This window comes from Pipistrellus kuhlii, unplaced genomic scaffold, assembly GCF_014108245.1.
Source record: "Pipistrellus kuhlii isolate mPipKuh1 unplaced genomic scaffold, mPipKuh1.p scaffold_m20_p_2, whole genome shotgun sequence".
NCBI lineage: Eukaryota > Metazoa > Chordata > Mammalia > Chiroptera > Vespertilionidae > Pipistrellus > Pipistrellus kuhlii.
Genome location: NW_023425515.1, coordinates 53,497,011 through 53,519,283, shown reverse-complemented (window position 1 = coordinate 53,519,283; position 22,273 = coordinate 53,497,011). Strand labels below are relative to the sequence as shown.

The 22,273-nt window shown below is 47.7% G+C and overlaps 1 protein-coding gene and 1 pseudogene across 3 annotated transcripts; one reads left to right on the top strand and one right to left on the bottom strand.

Moving 5' to 3' along the window:
• Positions 1 to 480: 480 nt before the first annotated feature.
• Positions 481 to 22,273, bottom strand: POPDC2 (popeye domain containing 2). 3 transcript variants are annotated; one of them, XM_036445477.2, is made up of 4 exons: positions 20,863 to 22,267; positions 10,428 to 10,536; positions 4,422 to 4,830; positions 739 to 956 (listed from the first exon to the last, which is right to left on the bottom strand). In XM_036445477.2, exons 1-4 carry the CDS (start codon positions 21,351 to 21,353, stop codon positions 871 to 873), a joined length of 1,095 nt encoding a protein of 364 aa, XP_036301370.1. In that variant the 5' UTR covers positions 21,354 to 22,267; the 3' UTR covers positions 739 to 870. The 3 variants fall into 3 exon arrangements, with proteins under 3 accessions (XP_036301372.1, XP_036301370.1, XP_036301369.1); XM_036445476.2 differs by having other exon boundaries at positions 836 to 956; positions 4,281 to 4,830; positions 20,863 to 22,268; XM_036445479.2 differs by lacking the exon at positions 4,422 to 4,830 and having other exon boundaries at positions 481 to 956; positions 20,863 to 22,273.
• LOC118724771 lies at positions 10,781 to 12,309 on the top strand (annotated as a pseudogene).

Genomic DNA, 22,273 nt, shown 5'->3' with positions numbered 1-22,273 from the left:
GAGGTGGTTCTAACCCTCGCCACTATCTGAATGCAACAGCATGAGAAACCTTGAGTGGGAGCAGTGCACTTGAGCCCATTCAAGCCTCACACTCATGAGCAAAATAAATTATGGTGACTATTTTTAGTCACTGTTTTAGGGATGAATGTACATAGATAATTGGAGTCTAGCTTGAAGTACGTAGGGGGAAAATTAAACAGAATATATTAAATCTATAAACCCACTTTAAAATGTTTAAGGAAACAAATGAATTTGTAAAAATCCCTCTTAAAAACTATGGTTTTATATAATACTCGGGTCATAAATAGAACAATAGATTTGTATATTGAACTTAAAAGCTTAAGAGAAAACTAGATTTTAATATTTTTACTTCTGCACATTGAATTTCAATTTAAAAAAACAACAAACCACAGTAAGGGCTTCTTAGATAGCTGACTTTTCACTGATCTTTTCAGAAGGTTAAAAGAAACAACACAGGAAAAGGAACTGAGTGATTTATTGAGTGCTCGGTAGGTGCCACGCCTTGTCTCCGGTGCTTTGCCTAAATCAACTCGGAATCCTCACAACAGCCCTGTGAGGTGGGTTCGTAGTCCCCACTTTGCAGATGAATCACAGAGAGGCTATGTGACTCAGCCAAGATTCTGCAGTCAGTGAAGGATGGACCCTGTGCCTTCTGCCCGCGAAGATGCCTCCTGCTGGCAGGAGAGCTGGTGAAGGTGAAATGGGCACTCAGGGCCCTGGCGTAGCTGCAGGGCTGGCACCTCTGTGTGCTCCGACCTTGCCTGTGGGCCCGCCAGTGGGTGAGGAAGGGGCGAGCACACGGCCCCATGACCATGAACGTGGCCAGAGAAAAGCATGGCCTGAGGATCCTTAAAGTTCAGGAGTGCTGACCGGAGCCAAGGGGGCTTGTCCCGTGGACATAACTTGAGAGTAGCTATGGAGAGGAATTCTAGAAGCTGCAGAAAGAAAAGGAGGAAGGATTTCAGCACTATGGCTCCCAATAGCTTGCCTAACTTCATAGGGTTCTTTTACCTTTTTTTTAAACCTCTAAAAATTCCCAATGTTTTAACTGAACCCTGTTGGGGGGGAGAACATGAGACTTGGTTGGAAAGTTGGAAGGAGGACATTCTGAGAAAAGGGAAGTGTGTGGAAGGCTGCCTGCCCTATTTATCAGAATTCTGCTTAGGGGAGACTTAAGTGTCAAAGGTGGCAACCCCTAGTTATTCCTTGACCTTTCCGAACAAGTCTGTGCACATGCAGACTCCTGGGGGTTTACTGGAATCCTATGCTTAATCCCTGGATGTCCTTGCCTAGAGGACAATGCAAACATATGTGTCCTTCCAAGATTACTCACTCTACTGGTTGTATCTAAAGATAAAAATTCCAATAAAAGCCTAACGAGGCAAGCAATTGGGGCTGCCTGGCTTCTTTAGCCGGGCAGTCCCTTAGCCCTCTCCCCCACAGTGAAATTGTGTTGGAGAAATCTGTTCATTCGTCGTTCAGGGCCTGTGGGTCGCCCCCGCAAGGTGGTGCCCGTTGTGAGGAGCCCCGACAGTACCCAATGCCTGCCATATAGGGGCAGTTGTATCGTTGAATAATTTCATTCTAAAGAGAATATTAGGGTGAGTCAGGTTTGAAGTTATATAGTTTGATCCTCTCAATTTATAAGTGAAGAGACCAAGAGATCAACTTCTGTTGACTCCTATGAAGAAGTTATAGAACTCTACTTCCTAACACTAGTGGATGAGCTTTTTAAAATGCTGCTGAGAAAAATGGGGAGTCTTATAAGACCTCTGTCTTCTTTTTACTCTTTTTCCTTTTTTTCAGAGGGAGAGAGATATTGATGTGAGAATGAACACCTGTTGGTTGCTTCTGCATTTCCCCTGCCTGGGATCCCAGGCTTATGACCTGATTGGGAATTGAGCTAGCAGCCTTTAGGTGCATGGGATGATGCCCAACCATTACACCACACTGGCTAATGCTTAAGTGGTTTTCTTCAGAGGCAGAGGGAGAAGTGCTGATCTTGAAAGAGGCAGGATAAAAAACTGAAGGGTTCCGGATTTGATTCTGGTTAAGGGCATCTATCTCAATTGCAGACTTGATTCTGGTTAAGGGCACGGATCTCAGTTGCAGACTTGATCCCCACCTTCTCAAAATCCTCCTGCACCAGATTGGTGGAGTCCTTACCCAGGCAATCGCTGTCAGGCTGGGACACCCTGGCCCAGGAAGGCCGTGCTGGAGGGGGAAAGCAAGGGGGCATATGCGAGAGGCAACTGATCGATGTGTCTCTCTCACATCGATGCTTCTCTCGCTCTGTTTCTCTCCCACTCTCCCATCCTCTCTAAAAATCAATGAAAAAATATCCTCAGATGAGGATTAACAAAAACAAACAAACATAAAAACAACACCGAAATTGGAGTTACAGGGTAATTTAGGAGGAAGAACAGATAGAGCAAGGCAGGAACATGGAGGGAAAAGAAAAGAAGGTCATAGAAAGATAAATACATAAACAATAAAATGGAGAGGATGTATATATATATATATTTTTTTTTTAATTGAAATTTTACAGAGAGGAAGGGAGAGAGATAGAGAGCTAGAAATGTCGATGAGAGAGAAACACTGACCAGCTGCCTCTTGCACACCCCCTACCGGGGATGTGCCCACAAGCAATGTACATGCCCTTGACCGGAATCGAACCTGGGACCTTTCAGTCTGCAGACCGACGCTCTACCACTGAGTCAAACCGGTTTCAGCAAAATGGAGAGGATGTAAAGGACAAACATGAAGAGGGGAATCTGAGAAGCAGGAAAGGGAGTTTCACTTCATAAGAGCAGCAAACGGAGGCAACCAGGACTGAGCAGAAGTCGGAAGGAGGGAAGACATCAGAGGACAGAAAGAACCAGGAAGAGGGAAGGAAACCTGGGAGAGCATGAGAACAGAGAGCTGCCGGGAGTTCAGAGCCTGCCTGTTTCAGGGGGCAGGGGAGTTAGAGAAAGAGAGGGATCCACAGGACATAACCCTTATGCTCGGAGAGGATTAAGGATTATGTGGATGAGAAGGGAAGTGACTCTCAGCACAAGGGGAAAGGGGCAATGAGAGTGGACAAAGCCGATGGAGCGGGTCAATAAGTGATCTTGGGCACTAGATAGGTCCTTGGGATCACCCCAGAGTTAGCTCCACGGGGCTCAAGGGCCAGGGCACCACAGGAGATGATAATCCCAAACCTAGACAACCGACCGCTTAACCTCTTATAACTTGTTCTTCAGAATACACAAACACTCACTCACCTACCTCCCCTCCCCGGAAACCTTCCTCCCTGGGCTACTTCCTCTGGAATTTCGTCAGTGTTTCCCCGAGAGCGAGGGGTCTCTTGGGGCCTGCCCTCTTTACGTGGAAAGGCCTCCCAAGTAGAAAGCTGTGGTGTTTTCCTCAGGAAAAGCCAGCTCTCCACTGCGGCTGTGTGGGGGCCCAGAGGAAAATGTCACAGCGTTGTGAGAGCAGCAAAGGGAACATGAGAGCGGTTTCCCAGAACTGCTCGGCCCAGCCTTTCTGGCAGATTCTCTGCTCTGTGAAGGAAACCCTGCGTGTACCACCCGTGCTCCCAGACTTGTGCCCACCACACCCCACACAGGTGTGTGGTTTGCAGGGAAAACCAGGCTTCTTTATATATCCGATGGCAGCCACACTCAGTCAGAGCAGCATCCAGTCCCCTGGCTCAGCAGCCGGTACACTTCCCACCGGGGGAGAGGCGAGCAAGGCAGGCACATTTTCCTCCCAGGTCATTAGCCTGGATCCCAAGCCTCTTTGAAATGGATGATTTGAACAGAAATTGCACAATCCAGGCTAAACAATGACTGCTTCCCAGAGCAGACTCTATGCCAGGAAGAGCCAATGGGAATTAGAATCATGCCAGTTTTTTCTCTCCTTTAAAGCGTATGCCACACACACACACACACACACACTACATGCCACAAATAAAAATCCCTGTTATTGATTAGCATAGTCTTGCAGAAAATTTAGCAACCTGTCTGCTTGCTCAAAATGCCAACCAGCCAGCCCACTTTCCAAAAATAGCAATCACACTGAATTAGGAACGAGTTAGAAATCCCCCTCAGGCCTTGCATGCGCCCCACAGTGAGTTGCTGTCTGAAAGGTTGGGTTAACACTACTTCCTGGAAGTCCTCTGAGAGCACAGGCTTGAGGAAAAGCCAGGCCTCCACAAGCTGGGTGAAGACCACCCGCTGGCAGGGAGGCGTGGCAGCTGCCATCTGGGTACTTACACGGGATCCTGAGCTGGCGGCTGTGCCCAGGTTAGCTCTCCCCTCACCTCATGTACTCCCCATCACTCCTATAGTCCATGAACGACTCTGATCCTGACACCTCCTCAAAATCCTCCAGCACCAAGCTGGTGGAGTCCTCACCCAGGCCATCGCTGTCGGGCCGGGACACCCTGGCCCGGGAAGGCCGTGCTGGAGGGTGGGTGGCGGCTGGCGGGCGAGAGCAAGAGGGCATGTGCTGGTCAGGTGTGGGCGCGGCCTGAGGAGGGGCTGCGGCTGGCTCATGGACTTCCTCATCCTCCTTCTCAGACTCCGGCCCTGCATCGGAAGCAGCAGAACCCAGGACGTGATAGAGGCTGGGGAGACGGATGTCGAAGCACAGCCCAAACTTAGCGAAGAGCTTCTCGTTGAGGGCGTAGATCTTTTCGGAGATGTCGTAGCCCAGCAGGACTGAGAAGAGGCGGGAGATGTATCGCTCTTTGGCCAGAAGAAGGTGAAGGCTTTTCCGGGGCCAGGAAATGTAGCTGCATGGGGTCTCTGCAGTCAGAGTCACCTGAGGTGGATAAGGAGCAGAGAGTGGAGGTTTAAATTAGAAAATGTGTCCATGGTTAGCAGAGAGAAACATACAGTTACTGGGCAAACGATTGCACTTTTATTGAGGGACCTGTGGGATCACCCCTCCCCCCATGGCCTTGTCTGGAGGAGGCGCAGCAAATGGCTTTTAATTGTGTGCACTGGTTTGGGGATGGGGGTGGGGGGAGGCGGCTGCGTATCCTTTTCAGGAGCCCTGGGATCAGCCATTCACTTACTGGGCCCTCACCTCTGGGAGCCTCAGTGTTCATATCTCATGGTCTGTGGCCTCATGGCTGATACCACTAATGGCTACAGAAGGGTCCGAGTCTGTTGTGACTTCAAGAGAGAGAAGGGGCCTCCTAGTGCTCTGAAGAGAGGTCAGCATGATGATGATAGCTTGGTTTAAGAATAAAGAAGGGTAATAGGTTGGAGTAGGGAAGCAAGAGGAATTGGAAAGCATTTTAGTTAGAGAGAGCTTCCCTGGGTATTAGGAATGCCAATCTGAAACAAGTGGACAGAACATTAGCCTGGGATCCAGGTCCAAGAAATTGCTCTTGATTTAGTCATCTAGGAATTTCTGAGTATTCATTATGTGTCCAGGACTCAAAGCTAAATCACACTTGCAGGGTAAATCTTGTGTGCCCAGCACGCGGTGTGTGTGTGTGGTAAGTTCTTGTTGAAATAATGATGAGAGGTAAAACTAGGGTTAAAATGGAAACATGGTTAGGATAGTAAAGAATAAGAGTATATAATCACACAATTTTTAATAGTCCTAAATGGCCAAAATACTTGAACAGCGAGAAGGTTGTCAGAGTTCATGACGAAAATTTGTGAACAGAGACAGTGGAAATAAATGATGATAAGCAGCTAATATCAATTGCCAGGCATTGTGTTAAGTTCTAAGAGCTCACCAAAGAAGTGAGGTAAGGAAAAAGAATTTTCATTTTAAAAATTTTGATTTATGTTAAGATGGAAGGAGTAACAGCATGTTCAAAGAATGCTTACAGTCTTTATGTTAGGCTCTAAGCACCATGTTTGCATCCGGATTAGCTCCTACTAACTCCCAGTTCATCATCAGCGCTCTGATTTCTTGTTTGGGAATTGTCAGTGAGCACATCTAAAGTATAGACAAGGGCAGAGAGGGACCGCTACTTGCTGGATGGATTCTGAGTACTTACTGCTTGTGGATTATCTAATTAAATGTAGGACTGACTCTACATTCTTTCTTAGAGATTTTATGCAATCCTCATAGTTCCTGCCTTGCCTCCCAGAGCTCCCATTATCCCCGTCTCCTCCCCTTTCCTCCAAGCAGTACTCGCTTCCATTTTCTCTACTCATTCCCTCCTAGTCATCAGCACTGAAGTTAGGGCCTTAAAACAATCACCATGGCCAGAAGCTGGCTTAAAGTTTCAGCTTTACCCCTTAACTAGCTCTGTGACATCAGACAAATGACTTAATCTCTCTGAGCATGCTGCTTCGTGAGAAAGAATTCGGAAAGCAGTAAGTACTCACAATCTCCGCCCTGGTCTATACTTTAGATGTGCTTACTGACAATTCCCAGACAAGAAATCAGAGTGCTGATGATGAACTGGGAGTTAGTAGGAGCTAATCCGGATGCAAACATGGTGCTTTAGAACCTAATGCAAAGACTGTACGCATTCTTTGAACATGCTGTTACTCCTTCCATCTTAACATAAATCAAAATTTAAAAAATGAAAATTCTTTTTCCTTACCTCACTTCTTTGGTGAGCTCTCACTCCACTAATTTGTTTTCTTTTTCAGCAAAACTTCATTAAAAAAAAGAAATGCTGAAACCGGTTTGGCTCAGTGGATAGAGCGTCGGCCTGCAGACTGAAAGGTCCCGGGTTCGATTCCGGTCAAGGGCATGTACCTTGGTTGCGGGCACATCCCCAGTGGGGGGTGTGCAGGAGGCAGCTGGTCGATGTTTCTCTCCCATCGACGGTTCTAACACTCTATCCCTCTCAATTCCTCTCTGTGTAAAATCGATACAATATATATATTTAAAAAAAATTGTCTATACTTGCTGAACCCAACTCTCCTCCTCTTACTCTCTGTTGAACCAGGAAGGGGTTGCTCCTCGAAGTCCACAAACACTGTTACCCGTAAGGTCACCAATGACCTCTAAGTAGCAGTGGTCAGTCTCCACAGTGCTCAGCCCTCCTGCCTGCCCCCACCGCTCCGACACACTGTCTTCACCTGGTTCCCAGGATGCCACACTCACCTGGTACAGTCTCCCGATGGCTCCTTTCAGCTTCTTTTGCTGCTTCCTCTTTTTTTATCCAACGTCTAAACACTAGAATGCTCCAGGTCTTAGTTCTTGAACCCTTTCTCTGTCTAAACTCACTCACTTGGTGATCTCATCCAGCCCAACAGTTTTAAATATCATCTGTATGCCAACAACTCCCAAATATATGTCTCACCTCCGGCCTCATTCCTTAATTCTAGACTCAAATAGACAACTGCCTGTGCAGCATCTCTGTGTAAACGTTCACAGGTAATGCAAGTCTAATATATCCCAAACTGAACTTCCTCTCGTCCCCACAAACCAACTCTAACTACAGCTTCCCTTAGCTCAGGTGATTGCAGCTTCCTCCTTCCAGATGCTCAGGCCAAAAGCCTTCGAGTTTTCCTTAATCCTCTTTCTCTCACACACTACTTCCAAGGGTAGGAAATCTATTTGGCTCTATTTAAAAAAAAAAAAAAATCTTGCCTCTGGACTACATGATGTGTCTCCTCTGACTTCCTCTCCTGCCATTTTCTCCCCTCCCTCGCTTTGTCCCAGCAGCACTGACCTCCTTTCGGTAACTCCAACATGCCAGCCCCTCCCACCACTTGCCCCTTTCCTCTCTCTGATATGCTCTCCTCCCAGATGTAAACAGAGCTCATACTTCTTCAGGCCTTTGCTCAGATGTCACCTGCTCAACAAAAATTTCCATGACCCTACTTAAAATTGCAACTGTGTCATTCTTACACTATATATTTTTAAGAGCAGTTATGAGTTTTTAACATATTACATGATTTACTTATTCATTATGCCCATGGCTCATTTTTCTCTCCCCTACTAAAATATAAACTGCATGAAGGCAGGGACCTTCATCTGTTGTGTTCACTGATAAATTCTAAGCACCTTTCACAATGGCTGGTATATGATGAGGATACATATCGCTGAAGTGAGTGAATGAAGCAGGTGAAGACTACCCATCCTGTATACCACTTTCTCGTGTCTATAAAATCCTCCCCCAAAAGCCTTCAGGAAACCTGCTTACTAACTATGTCTATAAGTTGGACAAACTGTTTATTTAATTCTCACCTCAGATTTTGGTTGAATTAATTAAATGAGATAACATATTCAAAGAGGCCCTGGGTCCAGTAAAGCCAAGAGATGTGATGAAATGTTGATTCACTTGTGGCAAGCACAATAAGAATAATGATTCATCTAGTCACTGTGGATTGCCTTAATCAATAAAGCCTATGTAACTGCAAAAGGACAAAATAAACTGTAACTCGGGACACTTGACATTTGAAAAGAGGAAATGGGACTTTACACAGCAAATGTGTGCATCTTATTTCTCCCAATGAGGTGCACGCTAAAAATATAAATGGGAAGACTATGATGGTACCTACATTCCAGACTGCAAAGTCATCTGGGGTTACAGCCCTTCCTTTCAAACATAACTTAGGGGAGGCCACTCAGCTCTCCACCACCTGTTCCTCAGTGTCACTGTCAGAATTAGAGCCTAGTCCTGCTGGCTCAGGACCTCACTCAGCCCTCCTAGAGATGCTATGGCCGTGGCGGGGGGAGGGGGTGGTTCTCAAGGGAGAAGGCTGGGCTGGTTGGAGTGTGTGTGTGTGTGTGGAAGGGAAGGAACTGACCAGAGCAGGTCTAAGGCTGGTGGTCCTGGCAGTGGTACCAGGTTTGCCTCTTAGGCTCTGTCCTCAGAGCCAAGAGTCAGGGTGGGACGGAAGCAGGCCCAGCCAGGTGGCACTGACTGGCATGTGTTTATTATGGGGTTGGTTCAGATGCCAGCCAAAGTGACTCCCTGCTCGAAGTGGTAGGAGACACATGGAACCTAGTCCTGGCAAACTGTCTGGTCAGGGGAGTCCCTGTAACAGGGGAGAGAGAGAGGGGGAGAGAGAGAGAGAGAGAGAGAGAGAGAGAGAGAGAGAGAGAGAGAGAGAGAGAGAGAGAGAGAGAGAGAGAGAGAGAGAGAGAGAAAACTTGACTTTCCTGGTGACCCTCCCATTTAAAAAAAAAAAAAAAGAGAGAGAGAGAGAGAGAGAAATAGTAGAGCCAGGCAGCTTGTCTTTGCTACTTTCTAGATTATCTTTGTTTAATTACTTGATGTTTTGAGCCTCAGTTTCCTCATCTGTAAACTAGGGGTAATAATATCTAGCCCAGAGGGTTGTGAGAATCAATAAGGCGATATAATATGTAGTACCTGCCACATGCTAGCCATTCATTAATGCGAACGACAAAGGTCATTGAAACCTGAGGACTGGCAGGAAGAGAGCAGAGGGCAAGTGGCCAGGTCCCCACCTGGGAGTGTGTATGTACAGTAAATGCCCCGTGCAGTGCCATTGGTAAAACACCTGCTGCCCACTGCAAGCCAGTGCAGCCAACGTGTATTGAACACCTACTGTGCTCATGGTGCTGTCCTTCAGAGCCTGGAGACAGAGAAGTAGGAGCCAGATTTCTACCTCAAAGAGTGCGCTGTGCAGAACACAGAAAGGAGAGCAGCTCCTTAGCACAGAGAGCCGTATGTGCACAGCAGCCTCCGGAGAGGAACAGCAGGCACACGGACGGGAACAGCAGGCTGTGGGATGGAAGCTGGTGGGAAGTGAGATGCCACAGCCTCACCTGCTTGGGGACACGCGTTTCCGGTAGAAGGGGCAGTAGGGGCCGCCGAAACAGGTTTGGCTCTGTGGATAGAACGTCGGCCTGCAGACTGAAAGGCCCCAGGTTCGATTCCCGTCAAGGGCATGTACCTTGCTTGCAGGCACAGCCCCAGTAGGGAGTGCACAGGAGGCAGCTGATCAATATTTCTCTCTCATCAATGTTTCTAACTCTCTATCCCTCTCTCTTCCTCACTGTAAAGAAATCAATAAAATATTTTTTTTAAAAAGAAGAAGGGGAAGTAGGGGCCAACGCATGTCCATGGCTAAAGAGTGGCTGTGTTTAGTTCAGGATGGCTGGGGGAGGGGGAGGGGCTGAGATATGGCTGGATCCCACTAAAGGTCTTAAGTTACTCTCTGAGACGTGTGGGTTCTGATAGTGTGGCCACTGGAGCCTTCTGGAAGGATTTAGGCACAGGAGTGACATGGCCCACCTGTTGGGGGTCAGTATCTCCCCCTCCCTCCCACCTTTTCCAGGAGCCCAGGTACTCTTCCCACAGGAGGGAAGTGCTCCACCCCTCACATCACATGACAGTCTTTCCAAGGACAGATGTCAGGGGGGAGAGGTGCGTGTGTGTGGCGGTGGTGGTGGTGGTGGTGGTGGGGTAATTGCTGGGTTACAGTGGGATGATGGGGCGGTACTGCCATGGGGTTCCCTATTACCTGGAACACGCCCTCCTCGGAGGGCGGCAGTGATTCCCATTCAGGAGAGTCCATGAACTGGTAAGGAAAGATGTAGTGCAGAAACTGCCCGTCCTGGCTCACACGAACCCTGGCAAAGGGAGAGAAGACACTGTGTGGGGAAAAGGGAATGACTCCCCAAACCCTCTTCAAAGTCTAAACAACACATTAAAAACTGGAAAATGATTAGAATCCAGTGTGAGGTTTTCCTCTTTCCCCCCAGAAGACATAGAGTTTTAGCTTCAACCTTTCTTCTACAGTGAATTGTACCAGGAAAGGAGGTGTCTCTATCAGGCAAAGGGAATGTTGAGAAGGTCTCTAGAGAGAAGCTGAGGTCATCATTGGGTCTGAAAAATTTAAAGTGGATGGAAAACCATTCAGCAATGCAGATGATTCAGTGCAATATTGTGGGCCAGGGTGCCATTGGTAAAACACGTCTCCTGATGACCTACCCAACAAGTTTCCATTTGAGTGTCTACCGACTGTTCTGGCAATTATGCAGTCATAGTTAAGATCGATGGAGAGTCATATACTCTTGGACTTTTTGATACCGCAGGGCAAGAGGATTATGACAGGTTACAACCGTGGAGTTATCCACAAACAGATGTGTTTCAGATTAGAAACATTAGTTTTTCAGCCGTCTCTCCATCCTCATTTGAAAATGGAAAAGACAGTGGGTGCCTTAGATAATTCACCACTGTCAAAAGACTCCTTTCTTGCTGCTGAGAGCCAAACAGATCTCAGAGATGACCCCTCTGCTATTGAGAAACTTGCCATTTCCCAAGGACAAACAGACACCTGCCAGGATAGCTGCCATCAATTAATCAACAAACAAATGGTGGAGAAGATGTGGAGAGAAGGGAACCCCAGGACATTACTGGTGGGAATGCAGACAGGTGCAGCCACTGTAGAACAGTATGGAGGTTCCTCAAAAATTTAAAAGTGGAACTGCCATTTGACCCGGCAATCCCACTTCCAGGAATCTATCCTAAGAATCCCGAGAGACCAATCAGAAAGGATATATGCACCCTGTGCTCATAGCAGCAAATTTACAATAGCTAAGATTTGGAAACAGCCCAAGTGCCCATCAGTAGACGAGTGGACAAAAAAGCTGTGGTACATCTACACCATGGAACACTATGAGGCTGTAAGAAAAGAGCTCTTGCCGAAATTAGTTTGGCTCAATGGATAGAGCATCGGCCTGCAGACTGAAAGGTCCCAGGTTCGGTTCCAGTCAGGGGCATGTACCTTGGTTGCGGGTACATCCCCAGTAGGGGATGTGCAAGAGGCAGCTGATCGATGATTCTCTCTCATTGATGTTCTAACTCTCTATCTCTCTCTCTCTTTCTCTCTGTAAAAAAAGCAATAAAATAAATAAAAATTAAAAAAAGGAAAGAAAAAGAAAAGAGCTCTTACCCTTTGAGACAGCATGGATCTGGAGACTATTATGCTAAGTGAAACAAGCCAGTTAGAGAAAGATAAGTATCACATGATCTCACTTATATGTGAAATCTCACGAACAAAAATAAATTGACAAACAAAATATGTCTAGAGGCATGTGTACATAGGACAGAATAACAGACCTCAGTGGGGATGGGGTGGGAGGACAGGAAGAGATTAACCTAAGAACATAAATATGCATACATGCACTACCCATGGACACAGACAACAAACAGTATGGGAAGGTTTGTGGTGGGGCAAGGGTTGAGTGGAAAGGGGCAAAAGGGGAGAAAATGGGAGACATCTGTAATATTGTCAACATTTTCTTTAAAAGCCTAACACTCCAGAGACCGCCAAAAAGCTGGCTGGTGACCCAAAGGCCATCACGTATGTGGAATGCCTAGAGCCTCCAGAACTACTATAAACATCTCTCCAACACCCTTTCTGCACAGCTGCTATTAGCATCACACTAAAAATAAATGTTTAAATCAAACCAAGAATTACACATAAAAAGCTCATTTCTGCAATAATGACAAATGCCCTGCACCCAGCCATGTGCCCTCATGTGAGACAAGGCCCATAGCCAGGCCCTTGCCCCCCTCAGTACTAGTTAATCTTGAGTAATTGTGCATTGTCAGAAAAGAGATCAGTGCTAGTTTTTGTTTTGTTTCTTTTTAAAAATATATATTTTATTGATTTTTTACAGAGAGGAAGAGAGAGGGATAGAGAGTTAGAAATATCAATGGGAGAGCATCATCAATCAGCTGCCTCTTGCACAACCCCTACTGGGGATGTGCCCGCAACCAAGGTACATGCCCTTGACTGGAATCAAACCTGGGAACTTTCAGTCCGAAGCCCGATGCTCTATCCACTGTGCCAAACCAGTTTCGGCGTCTTGTTTCAAAAACAGTTTTGTTGTTTAAAAGCAAGGCACGCCTGTGATGATGCGGAACAGACCACGTTGGGTTGTTGTAGCTGCTGCCTGGTTCCACTCTGGAGAGTAATCTGACAGTTTTGTTTTGTTTTTCTTTTTTGGGGTGGAGTTGTTTTATTTGGTCATTTTTAAAACTTCAGTATCCTTTGGACAGTCCTTAAGGCGGGGAGCATGGACTGACTCTATTCCACTTCCTACGTCTAGTTTAGAAAACGTGTCCCCCACCTGGTGCTCTTAGGAGGGAGTATAGCAAATGCCTCACTGAGTAACACGCTCCTGGAAAGTCGCCTTTTCTCTCCACCCTTGAGCAGGCCCAGTATTTGAGGAAACTCACTAGTGGGTGGAGCCTGTCTTGCCCCGTCTCTTTCCCAGAATGCACTATATATGTGACTGTGACTTTCAAGGAAATTTGTTAGCCATTTGATGATTTTTAAAAGTTAATTTCTAAACTTCTTTTGCTGATAAATGAAAAGGATTGCACCTTTTGAAATACACCAAGTGGACTGAGTATGTAAAAGACATTTCCCCCACCAGTCATTGTCTTTTATTTATTATTTTATTTTATTTTATTTTTAAATATATATTTTTTTATTTTTATTTTTTTTAACTCAATCTTTATTGTTCATATTATTACAAAGGTTCCTCATTTCTTCCCCCCTCCACCAGGTTCCCACCCCACCCTCCGCCTTCTCCCCACCCCCCATTGTCCTCATCCATAGGTGCACAGTTTATGTTCAGTCTCTTCCCGCATCCACCACTCCCCCTTTCCCAGAGAACAGTCCACTCCCCTCCCATATCGCCTACTCTACTGCAATCAACAGCTAATATTGTTCATCAATATTAGGTTTTTTCAATCTCCTTTTTGTTGTTGTTGTTGTTGTTGCTGTTGTTGTTTTTAATTAATAAACTTTTACACTTCTAAGAATAAATTTTAAAATCTAATAATTTTAAACCTTTTTTTTTTTTTTTCTGCTCTCAGAATTGAGAAGCAAACTTGTTTACATGTAAACTTGCCCTTAGGCTATCAAAAGGTGTAGCCATTCAAGTGTAAATGGGCACATTGTTTAAAGATAGCTGCTGGTTGGAATTGGATTATCTGTTCTGGGTGGGAAGGGCTTGTCTTCCCCTTTCTCCATTAAAATTAAGGTGTTAGCTTTAAAACCTCTTTTTGGCAAAAGACCTTAAATTTTCAGAACTTCAAATTTTTCAGATAGTAAATCAGTTACTTAGCATTTTCTCTAATCAATAATACCTCCACATGCCCAAGAATACACTTCACACAAAAGACATTTCCAAATAGATCAACCAACCTTTTCCAGGCCCCTCACAAGGCACTCACAGATCAACACCCCAGCGCTATACTAACTCTACACATCCAGATCTAAGCCTTTATCACTTGATTCAGCAGACCCTCAAGTTCCCCCAAAAGTTTCGAGCCATGTCTGAGAGGCAGCCTTGGGGTGGGGACAGGCGAGGAGCGAGCTGTTCTGGGCCTGGCTGCTCCGGGCCTGGCCTCTGTTGCTCTCGTCCTCTCCACAACCAGCTGCTCCAGGTCTGGCCACTGCCGCTCTTGGCCTGGCTGCTGCTGCTCCTGGCCTGGCTGCTCCCGACCCAGCAGCTCTGGGCCCGGTTGCTTCGGGCCTGGCTGCTCCAAGCTTGGTTGCTGCTGCTCTGGGCCTGGTTGCTCCTGACCCGGCTCCTCTGGGCCCGGCTGCTCCGGGCCCAGCTGCTCTGGGCCCAGCCTCTCCGGGCCTGGCCGCTCCAAGCTTGGCTGCTGCTGCTCCGGGCCTGGCTGCTCCCGACCCAGGTGCTCTGGGCCCAGCTGCTCCGGGCCTGGCCGCTCCCAACCTGGCTGCTCCGAGCTTGGTTGCTGCTGCTCTGGGCCTGGCTGCTCTGGGCCCGGCCACTCCGGGCCTGGCCGCTCTCGGCCTGGATGCTCCGGGCTTGGCTGCTGCTGCTCAGGGCCTGGCTGCTCCTGACCCGGCTGCTCTGGGCCTGGATGCTCTGGGCCCGGCCACTCCTGGCCTGGGTGCTCCTGGCCTGGCCACCCTGGGCTTGGCCGCCTCTGCCCCAGGCCTGGCTGCCACTGCCCCAGGTCTGGCTGCTCCAGGCCTGGCTGCTGCTGCTCTGGTTCTGGCTGCTGCTGCTCTGGTCCTGGCCACCGCTATTCCAACATTCTGTCCTTTTTTAAAAAACGCATTTATGTTGCAATGTTGGCTGCTGAGTTGAGTTCTGACTTAGTCTTCGATTTTTCAAGATCTTCTTTGTATTCTTTCTTAAGTAATTTTACTATCTTTTGCTCTCACTTGATTTCTTCACATTGAGAACTTCTTCGTTTTCTTCCTCCTTGTCCTGGAAGCTCAGCCGGCTGGCCTGCAGCGCCCCTTTGTTCTCTGTGGTCTCCTGTGTGGCTTCAGCCTGTTGCCAGGATCGGCTCTGCCCAGGAAGCGGACCCCGGCCTCGGCTCCGCAGCCCGGGCTCAGCGGTCGAGGGCTCAGGGGCACCCCCCCTTCCCCGGGGGCCCCGTCGCCCGGCTCCTTGACGGTGCCCGGTTGGCTGGTGTCCGGCAGCGGCTACTGCTCCTCATTGCGTTCCTCTGAGTCTGGAGCTTTTTTTCTCTTTCCCGCTAGGGCAGTCTAGCATCAGAGTCAACAGACTGTCCTCTGCGCGTAATGTGCGTGACTCCAGAGGCTCTGCCCCTCGCCGTTCCCCTGGGACTCCGTCTCACAGCCCCATCTCCCTCTGTTTGAGCCTGGGTCCCCAGGGATTGGCCTAGAACTGGGGTACAGAGCAGTCGGAACTGGGGCTCAGCACGGCCGGAGGTTTTGTTTCTTTCCCGCTAGGGCAGTCCCGCATCAGAGTCAACATTCCGTCCTCTGCACGCAATGTGCGCGCGACTCTGGGGGCTCCGCTTTTCGCTGCTCCCCTGGGATTCCGCCTCACAGCCCCATCTCCCCCTGCCTGAGCCTGGGTCCCAAGGGTCTGGCTCATAACTGGGGTTCAGCGCTGCTGGTTCTGGGGTTCAGCCCAGGTTGGGGTTTTTATTTTCTTCCTGCTAGGGAACGCCAGGCAGCACCCAGCCCTCTCCTCCTCTCCAGCTCCGTCCTCTCTGCGCACGCGCATGTACGTGCGCGCAGCATGTCTCCGTACCTTAGGCTTTTTTTCAGCTTCTCTGATTTTCCTTCTGGTTTTCTCTTTCCTTCTTGATGTAGAATTTTCAGTCAGTTGACTACCTGTAGCTCTGGGCAATGTCCATTTTATATTTTAGTTGTATTCCATTGAAATTGTTGTGTGCAGCTTCGGTTAGGTGTTTACCTGAGCAGCCATCTTGGATCCTCTCCCCAGTCATTGTCTTTTAAAAAATATATATTTTATTGGTTTTTTTACAGAGAGGAAAGGAGAGGGATAGAGAGTTAGAAACATCAATGAGAAACATCGATCAGCTGCCTCCTGCACACTCCCTAATGGGTACGTGTCCGAAACCGGGGTACGTGTCCGAATCCAAAGTACATGCCCTTGACCGGAGTCAAACCTGGGGCCCTTGAGTCCATAGGCGGACACTCTATCCAGTGAGCCAAACCAGTTAGGGCAGTCATTATCTTATTAGGTTGCCTAGCATAGATATGTAGCTAAATAGTGTATGATATAATGATCCTAAACACATCTGAAGACCTAGTATATATGAGGGGTGGTGCTAGGAGAGAGATGTCTGTGGAATGATTCACATCCTCTCTCTCTTTAAAAATGTTTTATCCTTACCTGAGGATATGTTTATTAATGAGAGAGAGAGAGAGAGGAGGAGGAGGAGGAGGAGGAGGAGGAGGAGGAGGAGGAGAAGAAGAAGAAGAAGAAGAAGAAGAAGAAGAAGAAGAAGAAGAAGAAGAAGAAGAAGAAGGGGGAAAGAGAGAGAGAGAGAGAGAGAGAGAGAGAGAGAGAGAGAGAGAGAGAGAGAGAGAGAGAGAGAGAAGGGGCGGGGAGAGAAAGAGAAAGATCGATGTGAAAGAGAAACATTAATCAGTTGTCTCTAGTACATGCCCTGGCCAAGGATTGTACCCACAGCCTAGGTATGTGTCTTGACCAGGAATCAAACCCACAACCTTTTGGTGTATGGGACGATGCTTCAGCTAATTGAGTCACCTGGCCAGGGTAATTCACATCCTCTTACAAGTTATGAGGATGGAGACCTGCTTCATTAGGAAGCTAGGGTGGGTGGAGTGGGGAACATGGGGACCAACTAGGGGAATCCCTTATTTCTGTTTTGCATGAGGAACCAAATCGAGACTCTCTAGTTTAATAAAAACCATGGAGAGTATCTTCTGAAGACACTGCATAAGTGTTAAGAGAAATTTTATCAATTTCTTTTGGTTGCAGTTTCCAACATTTAAAAATGTTTAGGTAATCTCCACCTTTCCCAAATCCTCTTTCTTGTAGGTTCATTAGTGTTGAACCAATGCTTTCTCATGTCTCAGTTCTTTGAATATGCATTCTTTTCAGATGTGTTAAACAAACAAAAACCCTTATAAAAAAAAACAAAAACAAAAACAAAAAAAACCTCCAAAAACCAGAACCAAAGATATCTAAGGTACAACCTGTCAATTTGGAAGAAGCTATTGTTCCATCATTTCTGGAGCTTTATTGACGAAACACACTTCTGAAAATGCAGAGGTGGGTGCGATCTGCTCCTCCCTCTAAGGATTTCACCATTTAGTGTAAATCGCAGGCATATAAATAACTAGGTGCCAGTCCATGTTGTGCTATTGGAATATAATAGAATATGTCTTCAGGTGTTCATTTCCCTCTAGAGATGGACTTCTTCCTAATCCCCACCTTCCTCTCAGATCTCAGCTTAACCACTCCTTCTTCCAGGAAGGCTTGCTGGACTTCCCCAGGAAAGTTAGAACTGCCACTTACATGCTCTGATTGCATTTTGCATTTCTTCTTGGACATTTTATATATATATATGATTCACCATTATGTTGAATATTAATTATTGGCTTTCTTGATAGACTGTGAGCTCCATGAGCACAAGAACAACATTTTTCACATTTTAACAATAGATCCCTAGGTCCTAGCACTCTTAAATCTTTTTATTGGGGGGGGGGGCTGCGGGGGGTGGGAGAGAGGATTTTGGAAGTATGGAATAGAGGGAGGGAAGAAGAAGTGATGAAACAAATGAACTCACTTGTGTCACCACAAAAGGGAATCAAAATCTCAAAGAAAAGCTTCTCAAATAAAGGAAGAAAGACACAGAAGAGAAGGAGGCTCCCAAAGCCTACATCAGGTCCTCCCACCATTTCCTGAAGCAAGGAGCCTCGCCACACATGCAGGCCACCAGGGAGCGCCACTTTAGACTGTGAGTAGCATCTCATGAACCTGCATGACTCCAAGAAGCTATTGAAATTGGTATACTGTATCCCTTTTTAATCTGTTAATCCTCACCCAAGGATACTCTTCCTGCCCCCTACCCCAATTGATTTTTAGAGAGAGTGGAAAGGAGAGACACACAGAGAGAAACATCTATGTGAGAGAGACACATTGATTGGTTGCCTTCTAAAGTGCCCCTATTAAGGCCACGGATGGAGCCTGCAACTGAGGTACTTGCCCTTGACTGGAATCGAACCCGCAACCCTCCAGTATATGGGCCGACACTCTATAACCACTGAGCATAGCCGGCTAGGGCTACGGTATCCTCTATCATTTGTGCTCTGAATATTACACGAGAGAGACTCTCCCACAGCTTTACAGGGTGATGCACTTTGAGGAAGTCACTTGCTAAGTCGTGAAAGGGACTCATCACTTTTATTAAAATAAAACAAAAAGGATGTCTGAGGTTTCGGCGATGATTTCCAGATGAGAGTGTGTCTGTGGGTGGGGAGAGCAGCACAAGAAGCACGGAGTGTTATGCCTGCTGCTTGGAAGTGTTGGTGCCTCACCATGACCAGGCAAGGGGCCGGGATTCTCTCTGAGAATCTGAGCCTGCTCTTAGGCTAGAAGCCTCCTCCCACAGCTCCAACTTAGCGAAACCGAGATGGGGCAACGTGGGAAGATAACAATACAAAAACTCTCACTCCAAACCTTGAAAAGCAAGAAATAAAAATCAGCCGGGACCGGTTTGGCTCAGTGGATAGAGCGTCGGCTTGGGGACTGAAGGGCCCCGGGTTCGATTCCGGTCAAGGGCATGTACCTTGGTTGCGGGCATATCCCCAGTAGGGGGTGTGCAAGAGGCAGCTGATCGATGACTCTCTCTCATTGATGTTTCTAGCTATCTCTCTCCCTTCCTCTCTGTACAAAAATCAATAAAATATATTTTAAAAAAAAGAAATAAAAATCAGAATGCTCTCATTTCTGACTTGGGTTTTTTGATGCTAAGTAAACTAGGAAAAGCCATGCTGAGGAGCAAGCCCTTCTCACCCCTTCACAGGGAAGTGGTCTTATACAAGCTCATTGTCTTTCCATCAAAGTAAAGATCCTTGAACCATACAATAATCACAACATCTTTCCATAACTGAGCACCATACAGGGGAGTGGGCTAGACAGTCTCAATTCCCCACCTTTGAACAGAGAGGAGCCACGAGGAGCAAGCAAATAACTTGGATCTCATGAATGAGCACATTTTCTTTAAAAAAAAATTGTCTTTATTTTATGCATGGAACTGTAGGTGGCAAACATTTCGGCAACAGTCATAATGTATTCATATTTAAGCATGTATTTATTTACAAATAATTGCATTTGTTTATACTTTGGTTCATTTGTAATAAAATTTCTCCCCACAAAGCTCTTTCAACACAGGACGTCTGAGTCCAAACAAACTTATATACATAATCACTTTTAATTCTAAACAGTAGATATTATTGCTACTAGTAGTTGTAGTACCATCATCATCAAACTCTATTTTTCCACTGTGTGATTGGCAGTCTTATCTGGTTTCATTCCCCTCCTTCCCTTGGGATAGAGACTTCTGACTATTATCTTTTCTACCACATTCTCTTGGTCTCAAGGAAGCTGGGGAGGAAATTGAAGACAAAGCCTTTTTAAATACTTTGGTGGCTTTCCACAGGACCAGCCCCAGAGCACCAGGTTTGCTACTCAGCCCCACACCAAGTCCCACGAAGGCAATATTTCAAAGACTTTACAACTGCCTACCAGAAGGACAGCACAGACCCCGTGTGTTTGTTCAGAAGCCAATGGCCAGCACTCCATGCAGCTGATCGGGCACACCCTGATCCTAACTAAGACCATTTCTGCTCATGGCTGATTGTCAGCCTTCTTAAATGGAGTCAGCCACGTGTCTCCACCAAATCCTCAAGGAGGCCTGTGTGGGCATCCGACTCTCTCCCCACTGTCTGGTCCTCACATTTACAAGTCAGCTTCCTGGCCTGTAAGGAACTCACTCGAACTACTGGGAAGGAATAAGTGGGTAAGGGGCATCCCCTCTCCATACCTGGGTGTGTATGGAATGGCTTTTCCGGAGTCTGTTCGGGGTATCCCCAATCTCCTTGATGCCCCAGCAGGGAACAGGGGATATAGGAAAACCCCTCTGCCTGGGCACTGGTCCCTGCACATAGTTGGCACTTGGCAAATGTTGAATGGACATGGGAAGAACAAAAATCTTATTGAAATGTTCAGTTTTCCAAAGCTTACAGAGCTATTGCTGCAGCTTAGGCATAACACAAGTGTGTGTGTGTGTGTGTGTGTGTGTGTGTGTGTTTGTGTGTGTGTGTGTGTGTGTGTGTGTGTGTGTGTGTGTGTGTGTGTGAGTGTGTGAGTGTGTGTGTGAGATCATTTCAGACCCAGGCTCAGGAAGCACTGACCCGACACCTCCCAATAGCAGGTGCACGCACAATCTTCCCTGCCAACCAAGAAGATATCTCATGATCTGGCTTTCTCTGGGAAAATGCTAAGAAAGAGGAAGCAAACCCACGCTTAGAAAAATCTATTTTGGTGTGTCTGACGTGCCACATCCTTCCCTTCATGGAAGGGGACGCGAAGTGGGAAGGGACTTACTGGGAAACGAGAAGCGTGGGCAGGGACAGAGCAGCTTACCGGCCAGAGAGCAGCAGGGACAGGCGGTCGATGGGCGTCTCGCCCTCCACGGCGTAGGTCTGCTCGGTGGCCAGAGTCAAGACCTGCTCCTCGCAGCAGCGAACGATCTCCTTGTACGCCTGCATGGGCACCTGCAGGGGCACGCACAGCGTCCTGTAGAGGAGGTCGAACTCCTCGGGGAGGGTGTCCTTGCGCAGGCGGTAGACCAGGTGTGCCAGCTGGAGCAGGCAGGCCGTTGCCAGCAGGAAGTTCCAGATGACAATGTCCAGGCCGCAGGCATTGAACCAGCCCCACAGCACGCAGCACACGTAGCCGGTGCCCAGGAAGCCGAAGAGATAGAAGCATCCGTACACCCCGCTGCCCCCCATGAAGCCCAGGAGCAAGACGCAGTTGGCCAGGTGGTAGAGGGCCCCTTCCACATCCTGCTTCCAGCCCGCGCACACCGGCCCCTGCCAGAGGCGCTGGCCCAGCGTGCTGCTGTCGGCGCTCATCTCTGGGGCGTCCCCAAGTCTGGTAGGGCTCTAGGATGCTCCCGCATAGGAAATTCCAAAAATGGGGCAGTCTGTCCTCCTGTGTGTCTTCTCACTCCTGGCTTCTCACCACCAACGCCACTTGTCCTAGGAGCAATGCTTCTGGCAGCGTTGGGAATGAATGGCAGGACATAGCACCCTTCACGGGGAAGTTTGAACCTTTTTATCCTCTCCCTCAGCCAGGCGCTGGCCCTGGGGCAGAGTTCTGGCCAGCTTCCTTGGCTCCAGATTCCTCAGGCCGGTCTTCACATTTGGCTCTTAGCAGGAAACCTAAATTGTCCTGAGCAAAGGGCAGGACTACTGGCCTGAACACTTCCGCAGGGAGCGATGATCAAGGGGCCTCAGCCGGCCCGCTCTCTGTTTTCCCCAAACAGAGTGAGGAGCGGCCAGCACAGGAGGCGCACTTGTGTTCCATTTGGAATGTGTCTCTCTTGGCACCGGAAGAAAGGGTGACCCCAGATGGATACCATGTTTGGAATTGGAACACCAGAGGTCCTGCCAGTGAGAAAAGACAGGCCAGGCACACAGGCAGGCTGGCAGAGCACTTAACATACCTCCCCAGAGGACAAGATAAGATCTCAGGGCAAGAGGCAGGCAGGGGAACAAAGGAAAAGGGAGCACAGAATTCACCACCACAACTCGGGCGGGACACTGTCCAGGGCTCCCTGTGCCGAGAAGCAGGGGCTCTCCTGAGGCAGGGGAACACATCAACGTAGGAAAGTATGGGACTATTACCAGAAAAAATCCTAACCGTGAGAACTGGAAAACCCCTTTATTAAGGCCTTTATTAAGTCACATTATAAATATCACTAGGCATTTATTTGACATGTTGAGTTCTACGCCAACTTTCCCCTTGTACATCTGAATCGGTTACAGTTAAT

What these genes read in the sequence shown, in the direction of transcription:
- POPDC2 (XM_036445476.2), bottom strand. Translation starts at nt 21,353, where the DNA reads ATGAGCGCCGACAGCAGCACGCTGGGCCAGCGCCTCTGGCAGGGGCCG. An exon ending in TCCCTGCTGCTCTCTGGCCG is followed by an intron (nt 10,537 to 20,862) that starts GTAAGCTGCTCT and finishes TCCCTTTGCCAG; the next exon opens with GGTTCGTGTGAGCCAGGACG. An exon ending in CCGAGGAGGGCGTGTTCCAG is followed by an intron (nt 4,831 to 10,427) that starts GTAATAGGGAAC and finishes TATCCACCTCAG; the next exon opens with GTGACTCTGACTGCAGAGAC.